Here is a 25,456-nt window from a genome sequence, read left to right as displayed (position 1 = left end):
TCTTTTTTCAGTCGACAAAGGAAACTGCAGGATGTCAGAACTGAGCTCTGCCAACTTCTGGGGGAAGAGTTGGTCCCATTGACTATACTTTTTACTAAATTTTATTTTATATATTTATAATACATATGTATTTCTCTCAACTCATTTTCCCAAGGATTAGTGGGTTTGCTTCTGCATGAACAGTTATTGCCTTACGTGTAAAATTATAAAAATATTAATAAGGGCCATTTTGGAATTTATGCAATAAAAAAGTAAATGGAGGATTTATAAATATAAAATATATAAAATGTACAGTATATTTCAGTTACCATTTCTCTTTAATAACTTTTGGGAATGTTTTTGAAATGCATAGAGATTGCTTGAATTGCTACTTCCAAAATACAGCACTTGTTTTTAACATTTTTATTAGTGTTGCACGGTATTTGTGCTAATGGGGTCTTGTTTTTAAAAGAATGTTAAATTTATTCTGTAGAAACTGTCATTCTTTTCTGATTTTATCCCCATTGTCCCTTTTATGTAGCCACCCCATGGCCTTTTAGTATGGAATTTAGGCTAATTTTCAGAGACCATGAAAGAGTGGAATACGTGGGCTTCCTCTGTGTTTTAGGGAATGCATACAAAATGATTCTCTCTTTTTTCCTACAGATGAAACCAGATGCGTCCTTTTTATTTGGCAGCAAACTAGAAAGGAAACTAGTGGGAAGTATCTTAAAGGAAAGAGGGAAAGGAGATATTCATGGAGATAAGGATATTGGATCCAAGCAAACTGAGCCTATTCGAATTAAAATCTTTGAAGGAGGGTAAGGAAACATAAGTGCAAATGTCAACTATTCTATTAGACATCAGAGTTAATGGTCCTGAGTGTCTGTGTGGAAAATATCATACCTCCTCTGGTCCAAAGCATAAAGCAAATTCTTTTTGTATACACATTTCTGAAGTCTGTTTGGTAACATAATGAGTTTATGCCCATGCTTTCATGACTTGCTTTTAATAAAAATATCTTATTGTATATGGTTTGAACCTCTGCCTTAAATTTTCATACCTCTAATTTAAACTGCTGGACTTTTGATGTCATCTAAGTTTGTTCATTCTTTAGTATTATTTTTACAACCACTTGTGTTATTAATGGACATATTTTTATTTTGCATTACAAAAATGCAGTCTTGCACACTCATGTACGTACCTGGAAGCCAGTTGGTTTTATTGTTTTTATTATTACCTGAACTCCAGATATATGGGATTTTACCAGTTCTTGCACTACCCTCTTTCTCTTCCAGGAACCAAGCCAGAGCACCATCTTGCATGTTTCCCCAGCCTCCTCTGATCTGTGATAGTTTCTCTGTCTTTAGGAATTTCTTTTTAAGAATTCTGAGTTGCAGAAACTCAAATGATAAGGTTCAATGACTTTGTTATCTATCTAGTTAAGAAAAATTACATGTGTGTGTAATGTCAAGTTTTAGATTTTGATTGAAAAGTATCTTCAATCCAGTCACATTGAAGAAAAAGCCCAGATATTTGGTTTAAATTTTTTTTAATTTAAAGGACATTAACCACATTTGGGGATCGTGATGTAATTACCTCATCTCTACAACAGATCTATAATTTACAACTTTCCATGACCATGAATTTATTCTAATTATATTTAAAGGACAAAATAATGTTATCTGTTTAACCCTAAATTGTTAGTTCAGTTCAGTTCAGTTCAGTCACTCAGTCGTGTCCGACTCTTTGCAATCCCATGAATTTCAGCACGCCAGGCCTCCCTGGCCATCACCAACTCCCAGAGTTCACTCAAACTCATGTCCATCGAGTTGGTGATGCCATCCAGCCATCTCATCCTCTGTCGTCCCCTCCTCCCAGCATCAGAGTCTATTCCAATGAGTCAACTCTTTGCATGAGGTGGCCAAAGTATTGAAGTTTCAGCTTTAGCATCAATCCTTCCAATGAACACCCAGGACTGATCTCCTTTAGAATGGACTGTTTGGATCTCCTTGTAGTCCAAGGGACTCTCAAGAGTCTTCTCCCAACATCACAGTTCAAAAGCATCAATTCTTCGGCGCTCAGCTTTATTCACAGTCCAAGTCTTACATTCATACATGACCACTGGAAAAACCATAGCCTTGACTAGACAGACCTTTGTTGGCAAAGTAATGTCTCTGCTCTTGAATATGCCATCTAGGTTGCTCATAACTTTTCTTCCAAGGAGTAAGCGTCTTTTAATTTCATGGCTGCAGTCACCATCTGCAGTGATTTTGGAGCCCAAAAAAATAAAGTCTGACACTGTTTCCACTGTTTCCCCATCTATTTGCCATGAAGTAATGGGACCAGATGCCATGATCTTCGTTTTCTGAATGTTGAGCTTTAAGCCAACTTTTTCACTCTCCTCTTTCACTTTCATCAAGAGGCTTTTTAGTTCCTCTTCACTTTCTGCCATAAGGGTGGTGTCAGCTGCATATCTGAGGTTATTATTTCTCCCGGCAATCTTGATTCCAGCTTGTGCTTCTTCCAGCCCAACATTTCTCATGATGTACTCTGCATATAAGTTAAATAAGCAGGGTGACAATATACAGCCTTGACGTACTCCTTTTCCTATTTGGAACCAGTCTGTTGTTCCATGTCCAGTTCTAATTGTTGCTTCCTGACCTGGATATAGGTTTCTCAAGAGGCAGGTCATGTGTCTGGTATTCCTATCTCTTTCAGAATTTTCCACAGTTTATTGTGATCCACACAGTCAAAGGCTTTGGCATAGTCAATAAAGCAGAAATAGATGTTTTTCTGGAACTCTCTTGCTTTTTCCATGATCCAGCGGATGTTGGCAATTTGATCTCTGGTTCCTCTGCCTTTTCTAAATCCAGCTTGAACATCTGGAAGTTCACAGTTCACGTATTGCTAAAGCCTGGCTTGGAGAATTTTGAGCACTACTTTACTAGCGTGTGAGATGAGTGCAATTGTGCAGTAGTTTGAGCATTCTTTGGCATTGCCTTTCTTTGGGATTGGAATGAAAACTGACCTTTTCCAGTCCTATGGCCACTGCTGCGTTTTCCAAATTTGCTGGCATATTGAGTGCAGCGCTTTCACAACATCATCTTTCAGGATTTGAAAGAGCTCCACTGGAATTCCATCACCTCCACTAGCTTTGTTCGTAGTGATGCTTTCTAAGGCCCACTTGACTTTACATTCCAGGATGTCTGGCTCTAGGTGAGTGATCACACCATCGTGATTATCTGGGTCATGAAGATCTTTTTTGTACAGTTCTGTGAATTCTTGCCACCTCTTCTTAATATCTTCTGCTTCTGTTAGGTCCATACCATTTCTGTCCTTTATCGAGCCCATTTTGCATGAAATGTTCCCTTGGTATCTCTAATTTTCTTGAAGAGATCTCTAGTCTTTCCCATTCTGTTGTTTTCCTCTATTTCTTTGCACTGATCGCTGAGGAAGGCTTTCTTATCTCTCCCTGCTATTCTTTGGAACTCTGCATTCAGATGCTTATATCTTTCCTTTTCTCCTTTGCTTTTCGCTTCTTTTCTTTTCACAGCTATTTGTAAGGCTCCCCAGACATCCATCTTGCTTTTTTGCATTTCTTTTCCATGGGGATGGTCTTGATCCATGTCTCCTATACAATGTCATGAACCTCTGTCCATAGTTCATCAGGCACTCTGTCTATCAGATCTAGTCCCTTAAATCTATTTCTCACTTCCACTGTATAATCATCAGGAATTTGATTTAGGTCATACCTGAATGGTCTAGTGGTTTTCCCTACTTTCTTCAATTTAAGTCTGAATTTGGCAATAAGGACCTCATGATCTGAGCCACAGTCAGCTCCCAATCTTGTTTTTGTTGACTGTAAAGAGCTTCTCCATCTTTGGCTGCAAAGAATATAATCAGTCTGATTTTGGTGTTGACCATCTGGTGATGTCCATGTGTAGAGTCTTCTCTTGTGTTTTTGGAACAGCATGTTTTCTATGACCAGTGCGTTCTCTTGGCAAAACTCTATTAGCCTCTGCCCTGCTTCATTCCGTATTCCAAGGCCAAATTTGCCTGTTACCTCAGGTGTTTCTTGACTTCTTACTTTTGCATTCCAGTCCCCTATAATGAAAAGGACATCTTTTTGGGGTGTTAGTTCTAAAAGGTCTTCACAGAACCGTTCAACTTCAGCTTCTTCAGCATTACTGGTTGGTGCATAGGCTTGGATTACTGTGATATTGAATGGTTTGCCTTGGAAACAAACAGAGATCATTCTGTTGTTTTTGAGATTGCATGCAAGTATTTTGGACTCTTGTTGACCATGATGTCTACTCCATTTCTTCTAAGGGACTCCTGCCCGCAGTAGTAGATATAATGGTCATCTGAGTTAAATTCACCCATTCCAGTCCGTTTTAGTTTGCTGATTCCTAGAATGTCGACGTTCACCCTTGCCATCTCCTGTTTGACCACTTCCAATTTGCCTTGATTCATGGACCTGACATTCCAGGTTCCTATGCAATATTGCTCTTTACAGCATCGGACCTTGCTTCTATCACCAGTCACATCCACAACGGGATGTTGCTTTTGCTTTGGCTCCATCCCTTCATTCTTTCTGGAGTTATTTCTCCATTGATCTTCAGTAGCATATTGGGCACCTACTGACCTGGGGAGTTCCTCTTTCAGTATCCTATCATTTTGCCTTTTCATACTGTTCATGGGGTTCTCAAGGCAAGAATACTGATGTGGTTTGCCATTCCCTTCTCCAGTGGACCACATCCTGTCAGACCTCTCCACCATGACCTGGCCATCTTGGGTGGCCCCACATGGCATAGCTTAGTTTCATTGTGTTAGACAAGGCTGTGGTCTGTGTGATCAGATTGACTAGTCTTCTGTGATTATGGTTTCAGTGTGTCTGCCCTCTGATGCCCTCTCCTAACACCTACCACCTTACTTGGGTTTCTCTTACCTTGGCCGAGGGGCATCTCCTCAGGCTGCCCCTCCTGACCTTGAACGTGGAGTAGCTCCTCTCAGCCCTCCTACGCCCACACAGCCGCAGCTCCTTGGACGGGGGCTGCTCCTCGCGGCCGCTGCCCCTGACCTCGGGCGTGGAGTAGCCCCTCTCGGCCGCTCCTGCGCTTGTCGCAGCCTGGCGCTCTCGGTCACCGCCCCTGACCTCGGAAGTGGGGTAGCTCCTCTCAGCCACTCCTGCGCCGTCGCAGCCCAGCGCTCCTGGCCGCCACCCCTGATCTCGGGCGTGGGGTAGCACCACTCGGCCACGCTTCTGCATGGTCCATCACAGCCGGCGTTGGTAATACAATATATCAGTTTCTCAGGTAGATTTACCATTTGGAGATAGAGTATGGAAGCTGGTTCCCTCATAGGGTTGGCCCCCTTTGGGTGGATGCCTGAGTATTGTCACTGCTGAAACCACAGTTGTTTGTCGTCATGAAGCTTGTCTCAGTATTTTTTGACATTCCTCATCTTTTAACACAAACAAGAGAAACAGAGATAATATCTTTCCTCAGAGCCCAAGAAGTTCCTGTGACTGAGTCAACCCTTGTGTCCAGCAGTCTTCAGAGCAGTGCACTTGTGCTAGATAAGTGAGACCTTCACAGGTCTGCATGCTTTGGGAAGCTCATCGCCACTAACAAAAGATGCAAATGAAAAGCATATGTGAATATTTTATTACTGTGTTTTGATGATCCAAAAGGATTGTGCCGATATTTCATTTCCCCTTTCTTTCATTGTCCCTTTATGGGCTATATCCCATTCATTCCTTAATCTGTGATCCAACTTCTGCCTGGTGGTGACCAGTTGTTTATTCCAAGAAATGTGTTAAAACCTCTTAGTTTGCCATTGCAAAGTGATGACTTCCAAAAAAAAGAAAAAAATTACTGACCAAATTTTTAAGTGTATATGTTTCCTATGTTGTCTAATTCATAGACCTAGTAATTTCATTGTTGTTGTTGTTTAGTTGCTAAGTCATGTCCAGCTCTTTGTGACCCCATGGACTGTAGCCCACCAGGCTCCTCTGTCCATGGGATTTCTTACACAAAGATACTAGAGTAGGTTGCCATATTTTTTCAAAAATCTATTAATTCTTGTATCAAGTAGATTTATGGGTCTGTAAAACTTTTGAAGGGTAAATATTTTATTTGTACAGATTTTCCTAATACATTTATATTTTATACAGAACTTAATTTTCATTCTGGAAGCAAGTTAATCAGCTAAGGAATTTAAAGTAGTATTATTTGAAAATAAAGTGTTTTCCATAAAGTACAATGATGTACCACAGGAAGCTTGAAGTACCCTTCCCTAGAGAAGAATTGCTGTCTATGAAATTATTTGTTTTATTCTGTAGTCCTTAGGTAGTTTCATCCAGTTTGGGGCAGAGAATATTGGCATTAAAAGGTGACATATTGTGCAACTTTAGGTTCCTTTCTGCTTTATTACAAAGACAATGAGATAAAAGATAAAGTTCAAAATAGTTTTGAAGAAAAAGTTGACTTTGGAAATTCTTTGTAAAAGGGGAAAGATTTAAAGGACTAAAAAGTACATAAAATTGACTATTCATATTTTTGATACTACTTAATTCTCACCTGGATTGGTACTGACTGAAAAACAGATAATGTTAAGATCAAATAGTATCCATAGCAGAGTTGATAGGATGGATTTTCTATCTTAAAAATCCTTCAGTGGTTTGGACGAATGAAAGTGAATTTGCTTTTATTCCTGATGATGGATTAGCTGGAACAAAATAGAGAAGTTTGCAATGCTCTTAGAATATTTAAAAACAAACAAAAGAAAAAAAAAAGACTAAATCTAAGACCTTTAAGTCAGCACACACTGAGTTAGGGCGTTTGTAGGTCACTTTACCTTTGGAAGTTATAAAAAGAATCCTCAAAAGAAATATCTTTGGCAGTAGACCCATAATTCTAGCCTGATATTTAAGAGATAATGATATTTACTGAGTTATTCAGTAGAATGCTGCTATACGCTATGATGGATCATGTTTCCTTAAATGCTGAACAAAATGTGACCGATGGTGATCACTGGGTAGCTTTCTTCCATGGATTATTACAGTGAATACCTAAGACTTTGTTCATCTTACTGATTTAATTAAATTGGATGACCTCAGACATCCTTTCAAACCTCTCTATAAACCCTTCCAGAAACAAAGACAAATTTGATTGAAAAATAGAATCTCTAGTTTTTATTATATAACAGTACCTTCCAGAATCCACTTGAAATTTAGACTTCAGTACAGAATTACGGTCCTTGGGAAGAACAGATCAAATCTGTAGGCAACAGTTGGTGAGCTCAGCTCAGTCTGTGTAAGCTAGAAATTTCTGACTCTCGTGCCAGGATTGTAAAAATAGAGTAGAAACTTGCAGTGAAGAATTCTATAATCAGTTATATTTATTCTAGCAATTTAGAGGGGTATATGTGTTGTGAATGCACATCTTAGATGATGTAATGTTAACAAGTGATATGTGATGATTTAAGTATGCTAGTATAACTTTTTGGATGTTTCTTGGTATCCAAATCTGGAAGCAGTAAGGTGCACAGTGCTGCAACTCTGCGGCTTATATAAGCCCATTTGAACTTCTATACAGAGTCCATATAGTCACATTTCATGGAAGAGCCAACTCCATTTTGAATTCCACATAGAAAAATAATTCCCTTTTATTTACAATGCCAAATCTGTTACCAAGTTCTTCCAGGTACTGCATAGATTTCACTGGATCTGTAGAAATAAAGTTGAATAATTGTAAAAGACCCATCTAAAATTTTGTCTTGCAAGTGATTAGCTTTTGATTATATATATATAATATGTATTTGGAAACATGTTAGTATTTGGAATCATGTAAACTATTTCGAGGGAGAAGGCAATGGCACCCCACTCCAGTACTCTTGCCTGGAAAATCCCATGGATGGAGGAGCCTAGTAGGCTGCAGCCCATGGGGTCGCTAAGAGTTGGATACAACTGAGCAACTTCACTTTCACTTTTCACTTTCATGCATTGGAGAAGGAAATGGCAACCCACTCCAGTGTTCTTGCCTGGAGAATCCCAGGGATGGGGGAGCCTGGTAGGCTGCCATCTGTGGGGTCACAGAGTCGGACACGACTGAAGCAACTTAGCAGCAGCAGCAAAGTATTTGGAAACACACTGAATTTTCCCTTTTTTAACAGATATAAATCAAATGAAGACTATGTATATGTCAGAGGACGTGGACGTGGAAAGTACATTTGTGAAGAATGTGGGATTCGCTGTAAGAAACCGAGCATGCTCAAAAAGCATATCCGCACGCATACTGATGTCCGGCCTTATGTATGCAAGTTATGTAACTTCGCCTTCAAAACAAAAGGTACTGGTCTGATTTTTTTTTTTAAGAGGGAAAACTTTTTTTTAATGGTTGTTCCAGATTCTGAATACCGTTTTGTAACTGTCATCAACAATTAGATGGTTTTCTTTGTGAAAATGTGACACTCATGAAATGTGTTTTCTTTCTGTAAGTGGTCTGAAGATGTATGAGACAGTGAGGCTCCTTTTATGACTGAAGTAAAAGCTATAGACTTAGGTCCAGGCTAGTAGTCTCGAAGGAAGTGGCTAAGAATTGCCTGCATAGCTATTACTTCTTGTTGGAAATGTTATGTGGTCTAGAGAATCTTTGCACCAGTATTGAAATTCTGCAGGGAGACAACCCATTCTGGGGCATTAGAAGAGCAAGGCAGCAGCTGGGAAGAAAACATGTGCCCATGGTCAGTTTCAAGATTATTAATAATGTAGAAACCCACAGAGTCCCGGGTGGGCCCCTCCATCCACACTTGCATTAATTATGTATAGAAATTTGATCGCTTGTGTTCTGTGTATTTATGAGCTCAGAGACAATTTCTTACTCTCAGGCCATAGCTATTAATCTCATAAAACTAAGACTTGCCTTGAAATGATATTCTGTCTTTAAAAAATAAGTCTGTTTTTAACAAATAGTCTTACCTGAAAATATTTTATTAAAAAATGTTGCTTCAGTCATATTTCTATTATTTTGTAAAATTATGAAAATGTTCATAAACCTAGTGTTTTCAGAATACAAATAGTTGTGGAATAGAGGTGATTTGACTTCTATAGAAGTATATTTTACTACTTACTGTCAAAGTATGCAGGAGGTGTGGGTTCAATCCCCAGATCGGGAAGATCCCCTGGAGGAGGAAATGGTATCCCACTTCAGTATTCCTGCCAGGAAAATCCCATGGACAGAGAAGCCTAGTGGGCTATAGTCCATGGGGTCGCAGAGCCAGACATGATTGAGCATACACACACGTGGAAGTACTAATGGAACCCTATAGACACCGCACCACTAACCTTACACAAACATTTTCTGATGTTTTTACTTTAATTTGCGTACTAATTAATCTGCTCCACTACCCATCAAGAAAAATAAATATCCAATAAAACTATCTTTGGCAGGGAAATGTGTACCTACTTTCTTTTATACCCCAAATCCAAAATTGTCTTTATTGGTTTGTCAGAAGTGTAAATGTGTTGCCTCTGAGCATATCTGTTTTTTCTTTAATAAAAAGATATTTATATTACAATTATGCCTCTTTGAAGCCACAAAAAGGGGGAGGGAATGTTCATTTGCATTTCAAAGGAGATAAATATGAGGTCCTTTAAATACCATCCACTTTTGCACAATCAAGTCTTTTATGTGGAACTTCAGTAAGAGACTCCCTAGGACATAAAAATATATAAACTTTGGTTTTAAGAAATAAAGCTGATCCACCGGTCATTACAACTGATATTTCCTGGGTGTGTGAGTTGACTGGGTATAGCCTCCTGAAACTGTACCTGAAGAAATGTCGCACAGATATTTCTATCATGTTAAATTTGGCTCTGAGCCATTGTCTTGGAGTTTTAGCAGAAAATAATTTATTTTGATCATTATCGGAGTTTCCTTGTCACCCTTTGGAAAAGTATAAATGTCTTAGGATCTTAAAAAGAGTAAATCATCCTGGGAAACCCCTCGCCAGTGTTCACTTCCAGCCAGCTGCCTCTTGTCATATCATCTGAGTACAGAATCAGAGTGCTCTTGCAGGACTGGTACCTCCTCTTTGCCTGTGTCACTTCTCCAGACACCCTTTCCTGCCATCTTGCTGCTTTCTCTTTTCTGTAATTCTTCAGACATTCAAGACTTCAATAAGCCAAAGTCAGGGCAGGGTCATTTCTGAGCCAGATTTCTAACTATAAACCTACCCTGAGGATGAGAGCCCAAAGCCTGAGTGCTTACTTGAAACAGAAAGAAAGAAAAATAGAAGAAACACATAAAAAGATCTAAATAAACTATCTTGACTTAACTAACTTCCACATCTATCCACATACACAGATTATGTGCACCCTTACGGAAGCAGATGATTTCCATTAATTTACAAATTTTTAAATTCTTGATAATCATGTGCTGTGCTTAGTTGTGTCCAATTCTTTGTGACCCCATGGACTGTATGTAGCCCGCCAGACTCCTGTGTCCATGGGGATTCTCCAGGCAAGAATATTGGAGTGGGGTGCCATGCCCTCCTCCGAGGGATCCTCCCAAGCCAGGTCTTCCCCATACAGGCAGATTCTTTACCATCTGAGCCACCAGAGAAGCCCAAGAATACTGGAGTGGGTAACCTATCCCTTCTCCAGGAGAACCTCCCTACCCAAGAATCGAACCAGGTTCTCCTCCATTGCAAGTGGATTCTTAACCAGCTGAACTACCAGGGAAGCTCATGATAATTTGTCTATAAGAATTTTTGAGATCTTTAGAAAAATTAGAGGTATAATTTTTTGTTATGTAAGAGCAATATGGGCCAGGAAATATTTCCATGTTTGGAGTTACAAAAATAGCACATTAAATTTGTAGGTATATAAGCAATAAGCCACATGTTAAGGATTCCCTGGTGGCTCAGATGGTAAAGAGTTTGCCTGAAATGTGGGAGACCTGAGTTCAATCCCTGGGGTCAGGAAAATTCCCTGGAGAAGGAAATGGCAACCCACTCCAGTATTCTTGCCTGGAAAATCCCATGGACAGAGGAGCCATAGGGTTGCAAAGAGTCGGACACAACTAAGCGACTTCACTTTCCCTAATTTAAAAGTAAAGTAATATAAATAAAATAATAACAGTGCCCCAGTTTAGAGTTGTGGCTCATATATTACATTAATAGTAAGCCAAAAACTCCTGCATGAGGAACAAACTATTTTAGCAGGCCGGAGTTTCCGCCTGGATTCAGTGAGCCTACTCTTAAAGCATTTGCTGCTATGTGACTAAAGCAGTGTCAAAGAACAAAGATAATATGGCCCTTATAGCTGAATTAGTTCCTACATTTCTTTTGATTAGTTATATATATGATGTGGAATGGGCTTTCTGGGTAGCTCAGCTGGTAAAGACTCTTCCTGTAATGCAGGAGACCCCAGTTTGATTCCTGGGTCAGGAAGATCCCCTGCAGAGGGGATAGGCTACACACTCCAGTATTTTGGGGCTTCCCTGGTGGCTCAGATTGTAAAGAATTCGCCTGCAATGTGGAAGACCTGGGTTCAGTCCCTGGTGTGGGAAGATCCCCTGGAGGAGAACATGGCACCCCACTCCAGTATTTTTGCCTGGGAAATCCCATAGACAGAGGAGCTTGGAGGGCTGCAATCCATGGGGTCACAAAGAGTCAAATACAACTTGGCGACTGAGCATGCACACATAGAAACACACTAACATACATAATTAGGTTCATGTATAATTATACAATCAGCCCTCCTTATCTATGAACTCTGAACCTACAGATACAGTGGGCATCATTATATACCATTTATACTATACATAGGGACAGTTATATAACTATCTGTGTATGGAAGATGCAAGAGTTTGTGCTTATGCTATGTCGCTTCAGTCATGTTTGACTCTTTGCGATCCAATGGACTGTAGCCCACCAGGCTCCTCTGTTCATGGGATCTTCCAGGCAAAAATATTGGTGTGGGTTGCCATTTTCTACTCCAGGGGATCTTCCCCACTCAGGGATCAAACCCTGAGTTATGGCTCCTGCACTGGCAGGCATGTTCTTTATCACTAGCAACCTGGGAAGCCTATATCACCATCATAATACATCCTTTGTTCTTAGAACAGTGGGAGTTTCAAGGTAAATAAGAAAGGAATTTTGCTGCTCTGGAACTTTAGAAGTTGCTGTCATAAACTCTGCTGATATATGTCAGATGGATAGAAGCTAAATACTAAGATTAATGGTCCCAATAAGTAGTTAGCTAAGTATTTATCTGAATCTTTGAATTCATTTACAGGATTGGCCCCAACATCAGTTTGCGTTTATTTTCTCTTCTGACAAGTGAGCATCCTGCCAGTTTAATCTATATCTGATTGATGACAGAAGGTCTGGGGTCCAGGGACTACGTTGATTACAATAGTTTATTCTAAAATTGCTCAGAGATGTGTGACCCAGCTTGTGTCACCCTGTTTATGTGGAGCCCAAGAAGGCAGACCCAACTGGGCCAAAGGTGTTCGATCCTCTCAGCCAGAAAAGTCTGGGATTCTCAGTCAGACTTGAGTCTCCACTTGAAATAATATGAGCCTAGACTTCCACAGCTCTAGAACAAAGACAACCTGAGACTGGGCTGAAGCTGTCGGGGGTTAATATCTTCTGAAGCCAAATTGTTCCTCTTAAGTTTGAGGCAAGGAGCAGGGGGTAGAAACAAATTTGTGTTATCTCAAGTTAGTTCATTTCACACTGAATTTTGGAGCAGTCATCACATTTTGGTAACCAGTTAATTGTTCTTCTTTTTTTTTTTTTTTTTTGGCTGTATTTTCTAGGAAACCTAACAAAGCATATGAAATCTAAAGCACACATGAAGAAATGCCTGGAGTTGGGGGTCTCAATGACATCAGTCGATGATACTGAAACTGAGGAAGCAGGTATTCACACTTAAGTTGACTGACCTCTTTACTGTGCATGCTGGAGCTTTGTGGCCAAGGGGTAAAACAAATATAGGTATTAAAAACAAAAAAGCCTGATCACATTTCATTTTACTAAATACTAAACATAGAAGAGAAATCTGACACATTGAATTGCTTGAGACCTAGTGAAAAGAAATGCATTTCAGTTTTGGCTGAAGAAGTAGAAATGCCTTACTGTGAAAATAATTTTATCAGTATTAGAATAGAACCATAAAGGAAATCTAATTGCACTTAATTTGTAATGGTGATTTAAATCTTATGATGATACTTTTTGGGAAATTTGAAAAGCATTTTAATGTCTTATTTTTTTGATCAAGAGGAAATCTAGTAGAAAAAAAATGTCCATCAATAACCTCAGTAGAAAACCTGGGGATCAGCTGGACCTCCTGACTTGTAGAGACAGGTTCTTGCTTTTCTTTTTCCTCTAATATCATCATTAACAACATTATGCACCACTTATTGAGGGTTTTCTATGTGGTGTGATGCCTGAGCTAAAAGTTCCTACTCTGGAGGCCATATTGTAGGCGGGAATGAAACCAGATAGCTATATAAAAAGATAAGAACCAATCAGTGTCACAGAGGTAAGTGCTCATGTTATAGGAGTTCAGAGATGACCTTCTCTAGGGGCTGGAGGATTGAGGAAAGCTTTTGCAAAGAGATGGCATCTGAATGAGCTTCTAACCTTGTTTGAATCTTGATGTTCACTCTGTTTGCTCAATTGCTTCAGAAACGATGGAAGATTTGCACAAGGCAAGTGAGAAGCACAGCATGTCCAGCATTTCAACTGATCATCAGTTCTCAGATGCTGAAGAATCGGATGGTGAAGATGGAGATGATAATGACGATGACGATGAAGACGATGATGACTTTGATGACCAAGGAGATTTGACACCAAAAACAAGATCAAGAAGCACCAGTCCCCAGCCTCCTAGATTCTCCTCCTTGCCTGTGAATGTTGGCGCTGTGCCCCATGGGGTTCCTTCCGATAGCTCCCTGGGGCATTCTTCATTGATCAGCTATTTGGTTACCTTGCCAAGTATTCAGGTTACTCAGCTGATGACACCAAGTGACTCATGTGAAGATACTCAGATGACAGAATACCAGAGGTTATTCCAGAGCAAAAGTACAGACTCAGAACCAGACAAAGACAGGTTAGACATCCCCAGTTGTATGGATGAAGACTGCATGCTGTCTTCAGAGCCGGGCTCCTCCCCACGGGACTTCTCACCCTCCAGCCGCCATTCCTCACCAGGATATGATTCTTCACCCTGTCGAGATAATTCACCAAAGAGGTGTCTGATACCCAAAGGGGATTTGTCACCCAGAAGACATTTGTCACCTAGGAGAGATCTGTCACCCATGCGACATCTTTCACCAAGAAAGGAAGCCGCCTTGAGAAGAGAGATGTCACAGAGAGATGTTTCGCCAAGAAGGCATCTGTCCCCAAGGAGGCCAGTGTCACCTGGGAAAGAAATCATGGCCAGGAGGGACCTCTCTCCCAGAAGAGAGAGAAGATACATGACCACCATAAGAGCACCATCTCCCAGAAGGGCTTTATACCACAACCCACCATTGTCCATGGGGCAGTATTTGCAAGCAGAGCCAATTGTATTGGGGCCTCCTGTAAGTATCCTTAGTTTTCTCTTTCTAATATATAAGCCCAAACTCATTGGAGCCTCTTGATGACACACTGGTGTGAAATTTATTATGACGCGGGTATCTCTTGTGGGGAGGAGTGAACTTGGTTACTGAAAATAGCAGAAAGGCATTTTTATCACATGCTATTGTCAATCACGTGGCTATGGCATTGCCCCAAGTGTAGCATTGCATCAGAGAACAGCATTTCAATCTGGTAATGACAGGTGAGACCTTTCTGAATGCTTTCTAAGCTTAACTCATTATAGGCAGGAGTTGAAACCTTGGCATGAGTGGAAAAGGTAAAAAGTCTTTGGAATGACATGACTGCCTAGACAGACACTCTGAAGGATATTTAGGTATTATTTATCAAACTCTCTACCAGGTGAAAATTCTGATTTGGGCATTAGCATTGACTTTCAATCAAAAAAAAATTTAAATAAACTAATTACTTTGCTGATAGTGAGTGGATATGTGAAACCAGTAAGGGACCAGGAGAGGGGAGAATGAACCCCGTGGTATAAATGAAAGGCATGAACATGCATGCTTTCTTGCTGGTCCCACCACCTCCTGTTACCGAGAGCCCTTGTTCAGTGATACTGTGAGCTCACAGAGTGGGCAGTTGGAAGAGGTAAGGGAGAAAGCATCAGAGGAGATTTCTGTGGATGCCCTCATTATAGATTAAGATAACGACAGTAGCAATCATGAATGATACGTGGGCAGTAGGGCTTAATGCACATCCATAGAAGAGGATCAGCCCTGCCTCACTTCAACATGATAGATCTTGATGTCTTTTTCAACTTGTGTAAAATTTTAAAAAAAATGAAAGAAGCAGGCACCTAGCATACCTAGCATAAACAGAGGAAGGATACCTTTGGAGTTTGGCTGCTTTAAATGTGCTTTTTGTTTCCTGGGCTCAATTCGTGGCCATTCTCTCTTTGCTCTGGATTTCCATCATGTGGGTCGTCACTGCCCTTCACAGCCAAAGGAAGCACTACCAGCTATCAGCTCTGCTGTCTTATCATGGCCCTAGTGGTCAGCTTCCTCTCTCTCATCATCTTTTCACCATCCTGAATTAGATGCTTAGATTCCCATTTTTGAGCTTTAGGAAAACCCTGCTGCATTCTACTCCCAAGCCCCCAAGACCCTCTGTTTACAAGCCTGCTACCAGCATAGTCTTCAGGGTGCAAAGACTGTAGAAACATGCATAGCAATCAAGATATAACTTAGCTGCTAATAAATTAGCCAACTAAGAAAAAGAGGGGCATTTCCACAGGTTTTTGTGTCTTAGTGGTACCAAGTAGAAAGGAGGGCTCTTCTGAAGTTCATGCTATTGCAGGATAAATAGAGAAATCCCTTTCATACCAGAATACCACATCTGGGGTGGAAAATGCTTTTTCTGGTATTTGTTGTTCAGTCACTAAGTGGTGTCTGACTCTTTGTGACCCCATGGATTGCAGCACACCAGGCTTCCCTGACCTTCACTATCTCCAAAGTTTGCTCAGATTCATGTCCATTGAGTCGATGATGCCATCTCATCCTCTGTCATCCCCTTCTCCTCCTGCCCTTAGCTGTTCCCAGCATCAGGGTCTTTTCCAGTGAGTCAGCCCTTTGCAACAGGTGGCCAAAGGATTGGAGCTTCAGCTTCAGCATCAGTCCTTCCAGTGAATATTCAGGGTTGATTTCATTGATTGGTTTCATCTACTTGCTGTCCAAGGGACTCTCAAGAGTCTTCTCAGGCACCACAGTTCAAAAGCATCAGTTCTTTGGCACTTGGCCTTCTTTATGGTTCACTTCTCACATCTGTACATGACTACTTGAGAAACCATAGATTTGACTAGATGAACCTTTGTTGGCAAAGTAATGTCTCTGCTTTTTAATAATCTGTCTAGGTTTGTCATAGCTTTTCTTCCAAGGAGCAAGGAGCTTTTAATTTCATGACTACAGTCACCATCCACGGTGATTTTGGAGCCCACGAAAATAAAGTCTGTCACTGTTGCCATTTTTTCCCCATCTATTTGCCATGAAGTGATGGGACTGGATGCCATGACCTTACTTTTCTGAATGTTGAGTATTAAGCCAGCTTTTTCACTCTCATCTTTCACCTTCATCAAGAGGCTCTTTAGTTCCTCTTTGCTTTCTGTCATTAAGGTGGTATCATGTGCATATTTGAGGCTGGTGATATTTCTCCTGGCAATCTTGATTCCAGCCTGTGATTCATCCAGCTTGGCATGATGTACTCTGTATATAAGTTAAATAAGCAGAATGATAATTACAGCCTTGACGTACTCCTTTCCCAATTTAAACAAGTCCATTGTTCCATGTCCAGTTCTAACTGTTGCTTCTTAATCTGCATACAGATTTCTCAGGAGGTAGGTAAGGTGGCCTGGTACTCCCATCTCTTGAAGAATTGTCCACAGTTTGTTGTCATCCACACAGTCAAGGCTTTAGTATAGTCAATAAAGCAGAAGTAGATGTTTTTCTGGAATTCCCTTGTTTTTTTCTGTGATCAAACGAATGTTGGCAGTTTGATCTCTGGTTAGACCCAATGGTGCTGTGGAGTGTGTGAGCTGAGGCTCCCCCATTCTAACTGGCCTAGTGGGTCAAGACTGTGATATTTGGGAGATATTGGAGTATATCCAGTCATCTGTAGGCATAAAAAATGCTTTGGTGCCAACATAGTACTGTTATTAAAAAATAATAGCAACTCACAGTCACTTTGGGCAAAGTAAGCAAAGAAGTGGACTTAAAGACTTCATCTAATTTTTGGATCTCTGTCCAGAAAGTTGTTGTTGAAAAGAGATTGCTTTTATTAGTGATTGAATTTGTATTTTTTTTATACCAGTTCACCTGGATATTTAATAAAATTGTTGAACTTTACCATTTATGAAGCCCAAGTGTTGAGCTTTTGCTCTATTACCCAGTTTAATTCTCTGTAGACAGTTCTTAACATCCTACTTTGCTCATGTGATAGGAAAGAATAGCCGTTGGAATCCATCCTAAAGCAGGGACGCTTGTTCTCAGACGCTTCCCATTTGATGCTTTAGCCCTCTGTTTTTGAGGGGCAGCAGAGAATTTTTGTCTTTCTATGATGTATGGACAAGATTCTCATTGTGAAAAAGAGATCAGTGATCCTTTAAGGAGTACTTCTGATTGTTGTAGTAGATGAGTGCTTCCCTCTCTCTGAAGAATGTATGTGGTTTTTCTTCAATCACTAAGTCACATCCAGCTCTCTGTGACCCCATGGATTGCGGCATGCCAGGTTTCCCTGTCATTCACTATCTCCCAGAGTTTGCTCAAACTCTCACGTTCATTGAGCAGAGGATGTTATCCAGCCATCTTATGTATGAACATATTAAATTGGAATAACCCTAAAGATCATTATCTTTGATGGAAATTCTGTTAGCAATACCTGTGGTTTAACATTTACCAAGCACTCACAGGGCAGTGACTCTGGCATTGAAAGGACCTCATAGCCAAGCATGGCACACTCATTATCTGGTTCAGCCTGTAGTGGTAGGTTCCAGGGAGCAAGTTTGGAGGAGATGATATGCAGTCACTGAGATTCTAGAACCCTGCTATTTCTGCTCTATTGTCCTCTGGTTAGTTTTAATTTTAAAATAGATGACAGATAGGTAGGTGGGTAGGTAGATGGATGGATAGATAAAGAGAAAAGGAAAGAAGAAATAAAGAGAGGGAAGAAAGGAGGGAGGGAAGAAGGACAGAAGGAAGAAAGGAAGGAAGAAGAAGAGAGAAAAGTCTTTTATTCATTCATTCAGTAAATATTTTTTGAGGGTTTAATCATATGTGGCTCAACGTTGATGACAGAAAAATTGTATGGTTTCTGGCCTCATCCTTTTTAAACAAGAATTGTTCCTTTTCCATTTTTAAAGTTTTGGTAGATAAATAGCAAGGAGACAAAGAGTATATGTCCTGGTCCTCAGTGCAGAGCGTCCGTGAACCCTGTCTAGTACAAGTGCTATGATTTGGTTCCATCCCTTGCTCTCTGTGTGGTCTTGGGCAAGTCACTTAACCTCTTGGTCAGTTTTTTCATCTGTTTGTGGCAGCCAGGGAGGTGAGCCAAGTAGACTTCTGTCCTTGAAAGAACTTACCATTCAGCTGTAAGGAATGCAGTGAGCTGACAGCCTCCTGATGTTCGAACCTTCAGGATAGACCTCCATTTTCAAGCCAAGGCCGCATTCTCCCCTGCAGCCTCTATCGGTGGCTGAGCCTGGATCAGTTCCAGGTGACCCCCTGCTTCCTCTCCCCGTTACTGTCACATACTTTATATCCCCGCTCCCCTGTCACCAACCCCAGCCAGAACTCCTGTACCTCTACCTCCGTCTTATCCTTTGCTTCCAGAGGACCTGCTGACACTGCTGAAAAGATGAGTTGGGAGAAATATCTGGTACATAGGATACAGATAGATATACACACACATATGCATACACAACCCACACAGGCATTCATTATTCATATTTCCTTGTCAAGATTTTTAAGTAAGATGGGAGTTTATTCATATTAAAATGGTAAGGCTCAAATTGTAAAACAAGATAAGGTTGCAAATGGAGTAAAAATTAGAGTAGAAAAATCTTCTGGAGAGTTATTTGGAGGGTGAAGAAGGGGTGAGTCTGAGGACAAAGAATATGTGAAAGGCTTGGCAGTATCTGGAGCCATGGAAGTGGTTACGTGATAGGAATTGTACAGTTGCTTCTGTGGTTGTAATCATTTAATGTCTGGTCAGTAAAAGTCTGAATATAACACTTGTATTCTTAACACAAAATTCTATTGGCTTTTGAACAGATTGAATACATCCTATTTTTAGAGGACACTTCATCACTCGCTTTGTTGGACTTGAGTCAGAGATCTTATGAAATAGGGCAGCTCTGTCTTTGGCTGCCTCACAAACCCCCATTCTGATTAGGTATATACCGTGGACATCACAGAATAGCAACCAAAGGCAAGATGGAAAAAGAGCCAAGCTATGTTTTATTTCAGACTTTACATCTGTGATCATTGTGATCCAAAGAAGATTCATTTGGTTACATTCACAGGTGGTTATTGTAGGCATTATGATCTCCATCTTACCTAGTGTTGGATGAAGTAAACATGCCTTTTTAAAACCAGAGCAAATAAATACAAGAGGGATTTTTTAGTCGTATTTACTGATTTCTTTCTCCTACCATAGAATTCTCCCCTTACCTAGCTTATGAGGTCCTTAGCTTATGAGGATTGATGTCTGATCCTGTACTTTCAGCAGAAGTCATTTGTTTCTGGCTTGAATAAGGTGAAGCCTAGAACAGGGTAAGGGCCAAGAATGGTACAGAGTAGCAGAAACAGTGGATAAGTTATCTTTCCTAACCTGGTCTCACAATCTAATTAGAACTGGATGAATCATTAATGGTATAGAGCACACCTTGCATTTTTGACCTGAAATATTCTTGGAATGATGGCACAGTGGTAAAGAATCTGCCTGTAATGCAGGAGACAGAGGTTCAATCCCTGGGTTGGGAAGATCCTCTGGAGAAGGAAATGGCAACCCACTCTAGTATTCTTGCCTAAAAAATTCCATGGACAGAGGAGCCTAGCGGGCTAAAGTCCATGGGGTCGCAAAGAGTCAGACATGACTGAGTGACTGACCATGCACGCCTTAAAAGGATGAATCTCAGTTAATTGAAGTTTCGTCATCTCATTTAATGGAGAAGGCAATGGCACCCCACTCCAGTACTCTGGCCTGGAAAATCCCATGGACAGAGGAGCCTGGTGGGCTGCAGTCCATGGGATCACGAAGAGTCGGACAGGACTGAGCGACTTCACTTTCACTTTTCACTCTCATGCATTGGAGAAGGAAATAGCAACCCACTCTAGTGTTCTTGCCTGGAGAATCCCAGGGACAGAAGAGCCTGGTAGGCTGCCATCTCTGGGGTCGCACAGAGTTGGACACGACTGAAGTGATTTAGCAGCTTAGCAGCAGCATTTCATTTAAACCCGATAATCTCACAGTTAGGGTAGGTTTTGCTATAGAAACAATAATACAAAATGGGTTCTCCGTTTCCAGGACTGGGACCATGAAATCTGGATTTCTGGCCCCAAACTTTAAATGTCCTAATTTATTAATTGCCAAGAAGATTTTTAAGTGGGAATAATAGCATAGAAGATTAAAATACAGTCATTTCTGGTTCCCAGCTGCATAGTCGAATACGAATTATAACTATTTGAAATACTTAACATTAACTACTTTGATGCATAGTTTCCATACAAAATCTGGCCTTGAATTACGGTTTGATGGAGATGCTGGTGCTGATCTTCTGCCTTGATGCCTCCTGAGCAGAAATCTATTTCTTTAGAGCAGTGTCTTGCACACTGGAGGGACCAGTTTCTGTATCACCCCCGTTTTGTCATCTGCTCTGTAGAAGACTAAAAAGAAAAAAAAGAGAGCTAATTTTCAAGCTTGTCACTCCATTTATATTCATCAACACTTAAGAAAAATATTAAAAATCTGCCCGGTATATAAACAGATGGTAATCGTTTAACTTTCTTTTGGATTTAAAAATTTGTTATTAGTGTTTTTTGGCTCAGTAAAGTTTTTCTGGTAATTATCCGTTATTTTCTTTTCATTCTGTCTTACAAAAAAAACCAGAGCTGGACCGTGTCTCTGTACCTAGTGGAAAACACACTGCAGGTTTTATCACATTCCTGTTTAACAACAAAAGCAACTTTCATAGACCTACCTGCTACAGTCAAGAATCCTAAAAGACTGCGGAGCAAACCTCTTTTGTCTTGAGAAATCAGAGTGATAGAAAGATTAGGGAATCTTCACGTGTTTTGAAGGAATGAGTGAGTGAGTGAATGAATGAATGAAACAGTTTGACCTAAACGTGAAGCACGCTGGGTCCTAAGTGTTGTCTCTGTTTTCCCAAAGCAGAATTTAAGAAGAGGATTACCTCAGGTTCCTTACTTCAGTCTCTATGGAGACCAAGAAGGTGCTTATGAACATCCCGGCTCCAGCCTTTTCCCTGAGGGTCCTAATGACTATGTCTTCAGTCATCTTCCACTCCACTCTCAGCAACAAGTGCGAGCTCCTATCCCTATGGTGCCAGTTGGTGGGATCCAAATGGTTCACTCCATACCGCCGGCCCTTTCTGGTTTACACCCTCCACCCACATTGCCTCTGCCAATGGAGGGCTCCGAGGAGAAGAGGGGAGCCTCAGGGGACTCCTTCGCCAAGGATCCCTACGCAGTTTCGAAGCAGCACGGGAAGCGGTCGCCTTACGCTCCCCAGTCATCTGGTCCACCTAGCACGCCCTCCTCTCCGCGGCTCCTGATGAAACAGAGCACTTCAGAAGACAGCCTGAATGCCACAGAGCGGGAACAGGAGGAAAACATACAGACTTGCACAAAAGCCATCGCCTCCCTCCGGATTGCCACAGAAGAGGCCGCTTTGCTTGGGGCAGATCAGTCAGCTCGGGGGCAGGCGCCTCATCAGAAACCCTTGGAAAGTGCACAGGCTAGCATTAGACACTTTAGTGGACCTGAGCCAGGTCAGCCCTGTACCTCAGCTACCCACCCTGACTTGCATGATGGCGAAAAGGACAATTTTGGTACATCCCAGACTGCGTTCGCCCACTCCTCGTTTTACAGCAAGAGTTGTCTGGATGACCAACAGTTGGGCTTTCAAGAAAGCAAGGAATTACCTTCAAGCACAGAGGCAGGCAAGGAACTGGCTTCAGAAAAGAGTCAACTACATTGATCTAAGATGCATGGAGACTTTCATTTCCACATTTTCCCATTTGTTTTTGTTTTTCTAGAAATAGAGGTAATCAAGTTTATAGCATGCCTGTCCTAAGTTACTGGTAGTTTGCTATTATATATACTTTTGTTATATCAGAAGAATTAGGTAAATTAACAAGTCATCATGAGCCTGACCAAAACAAAATTTGAAATTAACCTATTGGGTCTGGTACTTTTAAAATTGTACAGATGTTTGTGCCTTTTCTTTACTTTGCTTATATTCTTATAAGCATTTTTTAGCAGTAATTTGTACATATTTTAGAATTTGTGTATCTGCTTTGTAATAAATGTAATTTCTTTCCTTTTTTGGACACTTGGATCTAAATGATGTAAAGCAAAACAGCATCAATATATATGTGAGGTTGCACTAAAACATATTTTTATATGATTAAAACTGAACAGCTTTTATGTACAGCTCTGATTCTGTAATACTAATATTTATTTACTTTGTTTCATAAATTGTACATTTTTTCTTAATGTTGTGGATTGCTTTTCTATGTGAAGCATGGGGTTTACTGTTGCGTAACTAGAACAAAAAATGTATATTGTAAACAAGATATTTAAACTAGAGTATCTTATTCTGCACTTATGCATTAGTTAAAAAAAAAAAGATAAAGGATGTATCAGTCAGTTCTTAACTCTTGTAAATTTTTTTGTCTCTTGTTTGCTGGATTGACTATAACTTAAGTGCTGATTGTGATTTTAAACTGATAGTACCGTAAAGCATTAAAGTAAACAACGTGCTATTGTGAGTTTTTTCAAAGCTTTATAAATCAGTTATAAATAATATTAAAAGTATTTGGTCTTATGTGAACATGTTGATCTATATACTCAACTAAAAATATGGGAAAACATTCCGCCCCATGTAAATATGTACAAGTGCATCACTGGTACAATTTTATGTAACTCAGTTGGACACTAGGTTGCCACAGACCTATGCTAGGGTGTCTTTAAAAATTAAAGTGACAAAGCACATGGGACTGTGTTGAGCTTGGTTATCGGCCGGCCCGGTGGCTTGGCAGGCAGTGCTGTGCGCTGCCCGTGGAGAAGACCTGGGCTTAGCAATCTCCTTGGTTCTTGCTGCACGAGATGGTGACTGGAACTAAGGCTACTACAGAGGGGTCGCGCTTGGACTGAGAGGTGGGTGTGGAAGCGGGGAAGGGCATGGAGACCTGCTGCTCAGCCTTTCCTGTCAGCCAGTCTGCACGGTAACAGGGTTGACATCAGCTCTGGGGGAAGCCACTTGACCCTACTGCAGAAGGGAAGAGTGTCAGACCCCTGGCTATCTCAGGGGGAATGGAAAAGAAGCTTACAGGGAAAAGAACTTGTGGGAGGATGCTGTCTTTTGTATATAACATTCAGAATGGGCTTTGGTTAGCGTTGACGATGGGCAGAGCCTTTGTTTGTAGGTTCCGAAGAGTGGAAGGAAGGGAAGGGGTACAACACATGGGCACACACAAACACGTGTGTGCACACATACACACACACACAATCTGGGTTATCTTTGTGCTATATAGTGGATTATAATTCTGTGAAACCAAGTTTGTATATTGAATTACATTAAGGAGTGTTCTTTAAAAAGAGAAATAAATATACGATTACATGCTTGAGGTGTCTAGTTTTTATGTGTTGTTTGACATTTTGATTTCCCAGTTTTGTTGCTGGAGAAATGTTGATGCTACCAACATGCCATCTGTGCTTCTCACTCCTAGGTTCTGCCCATCCCAGGCTGTGCAGAGTACGAATGCCTTGAGCAAGTGAGAAGGTAGTCGTTGTCTTCAGCATGTCACCTGATTAGAACAGAGAGTGGTCAGCACAGTGCGAGTTCTAGAAATGGAGTCCTTAGAACCTGGACATGGGAATGGGTGTCTGAAAAGAGTCATGAAGAAATCAAATCATCATTTCCCCTCTGCTTCCCTCTAAGCATGCATACATGTCTGAAATTCTACTACCCGGGAAACCTCCTGATTTTTGCTGAAATGACTGAAGGTAAAAACTAACTGAAACCAATACACTATAAACTATCCACAAGTCGCAGTTCCTTTATTACAAAACAGTAGAATCTTTTAAATAATGGAAGTAGCTCATTAAAGGCCAAAATCTATGGGTATTTCCATTCCAGAAATCTCAAATTGGTGGATTTACAACTTAGCTATGATGTTTTATGAGCCAGGCTGTCTCTTTAAAACTATGTTTTACAAAGGTGATTTAAAGGCCACCACGACCAGCCTAATATCCATCTCTCGCAGAGAAGAATCCTTGAAACATGTAATTGCATTAGGGTGATTTGTGTGTTTTACTCCTCACTGGTGTGTGTGTGTGTATGTGATCCCAGGTCAAATCAAATGCTCTGCTTCTTCCTCTGATTCATTGCATGTATTCACTTGCTCATAAAACAGTTTTTGAATGCCTACTATGAACTGGGTGCTATAATGCCCATTTAGGGTGGATAAGAGTATTCCTGCCATCAAGGAGACCAAATAAAGAAAAGAGATGATATGTGAGTAAATGTGTGCAGTATGCTATTAGTGCTAAAATAATGGTACATTTGATGTATTTTGCAATCACAAAGGAGCAACCACCCTGCTGAGAATGGAAGGAGGGATGGAGCAGGCTTCTTTGCAGAGGTGGTCCTGGAGCATTACCAACCAGGGTTCTTGGCCTTCTTAATCAATAGAAATTTCTGAGTTCAGACAAGAAATCCTGGCCAGGTTTCATTGGGGACGCCTGCTGCAGCACAGAGGAGTGAAAAGAACCAACAGGTGCCTTTGCTTGTCCACTTGCTGAGGGGAGCAAGCTGGTACCTTGTACGAGATGAGGGTGGGTATGGGTCCAGGGATCAGGCTGGAGTGGTGGCTTAGTTGGTTTGCCCACCCCTTCCGTGGTCGTGTGCAGAGGGTATGCCCAGTACTCTGCTTTGGCTCCCAACTCCCTGCTTTTGTCCCAGCTCTTCAGAAGTGGCCATTGGGCTTCTTGGTCTTTTTGCACCTTGTTCTCCATAATTTGTCCCAACTGTCTGCACAGTTATTTTTGGTCCTTTATAACTTCATTGTATTTCGCTGCTCAAGGAGACGTTT

At 40.9% G+C, this 25,456-nt stretch overlaps 1 protein-coding gene across 3 annotated transcripts in view; it reads left to right on the top strand.

The window, feature by feature from the left end:
* HIVEP2 (HIVEP zinc finger 2) overlaps positions 1–23,957 on the top strand; it is a 216,236-nt gene extending 192,279 nt beyond the window's left edge. For 2 of the 3 annotated variants that reach the window (XM_052645483.1, XM_052645482.1), the window contains 5 exons: positions 646–800; positions 8,158–8,333; positions 12,810–12,911; positions 13,681–14,576; positions 21,511–23,957. In XM_052645483.1, the coding sequence (XP_052501443.1) occupies positions 646–800; positions 8,158–8,333; positions 12,810–12,911; positions 13,681–14,576; positions 21,511–22,338 (2,157 nt within the window). In that variant the 3' untranslated portion in view covers positions 22,339–23,957. The remainder of the gene's footprint in view (positions 1–645; positions 801–8,157; positions 8,334–12,809; positions 12,912–13,680; positions 14,577–21,510) is intronic. The other variant, XM_052645484.1, reaches the window with a different exon arrangement.
* Positions 23,958–25,456: the final 1,499 nt, after the last annotated feature.

This window comes from Budorcas taxicolor, chromosome 9, assembly GCF_023091745.1.
Source record: "Budorcas taxicolor isolate Tak-1 chromosome 9, Takin1.1, whole genome shotgun sequence".
Taxonomy (NCBI): Eukaryota; Metazoa; Chordata; class Mammalia; order Artiodactyla; family Bovidae; genus Budorcas; species Budorcas taxicolor.
The sequence above is the reverse complement of the archived record's forward strand: the minus strand, read 5'-3'. Positions and strand labels throughout refer to the sequence as shown.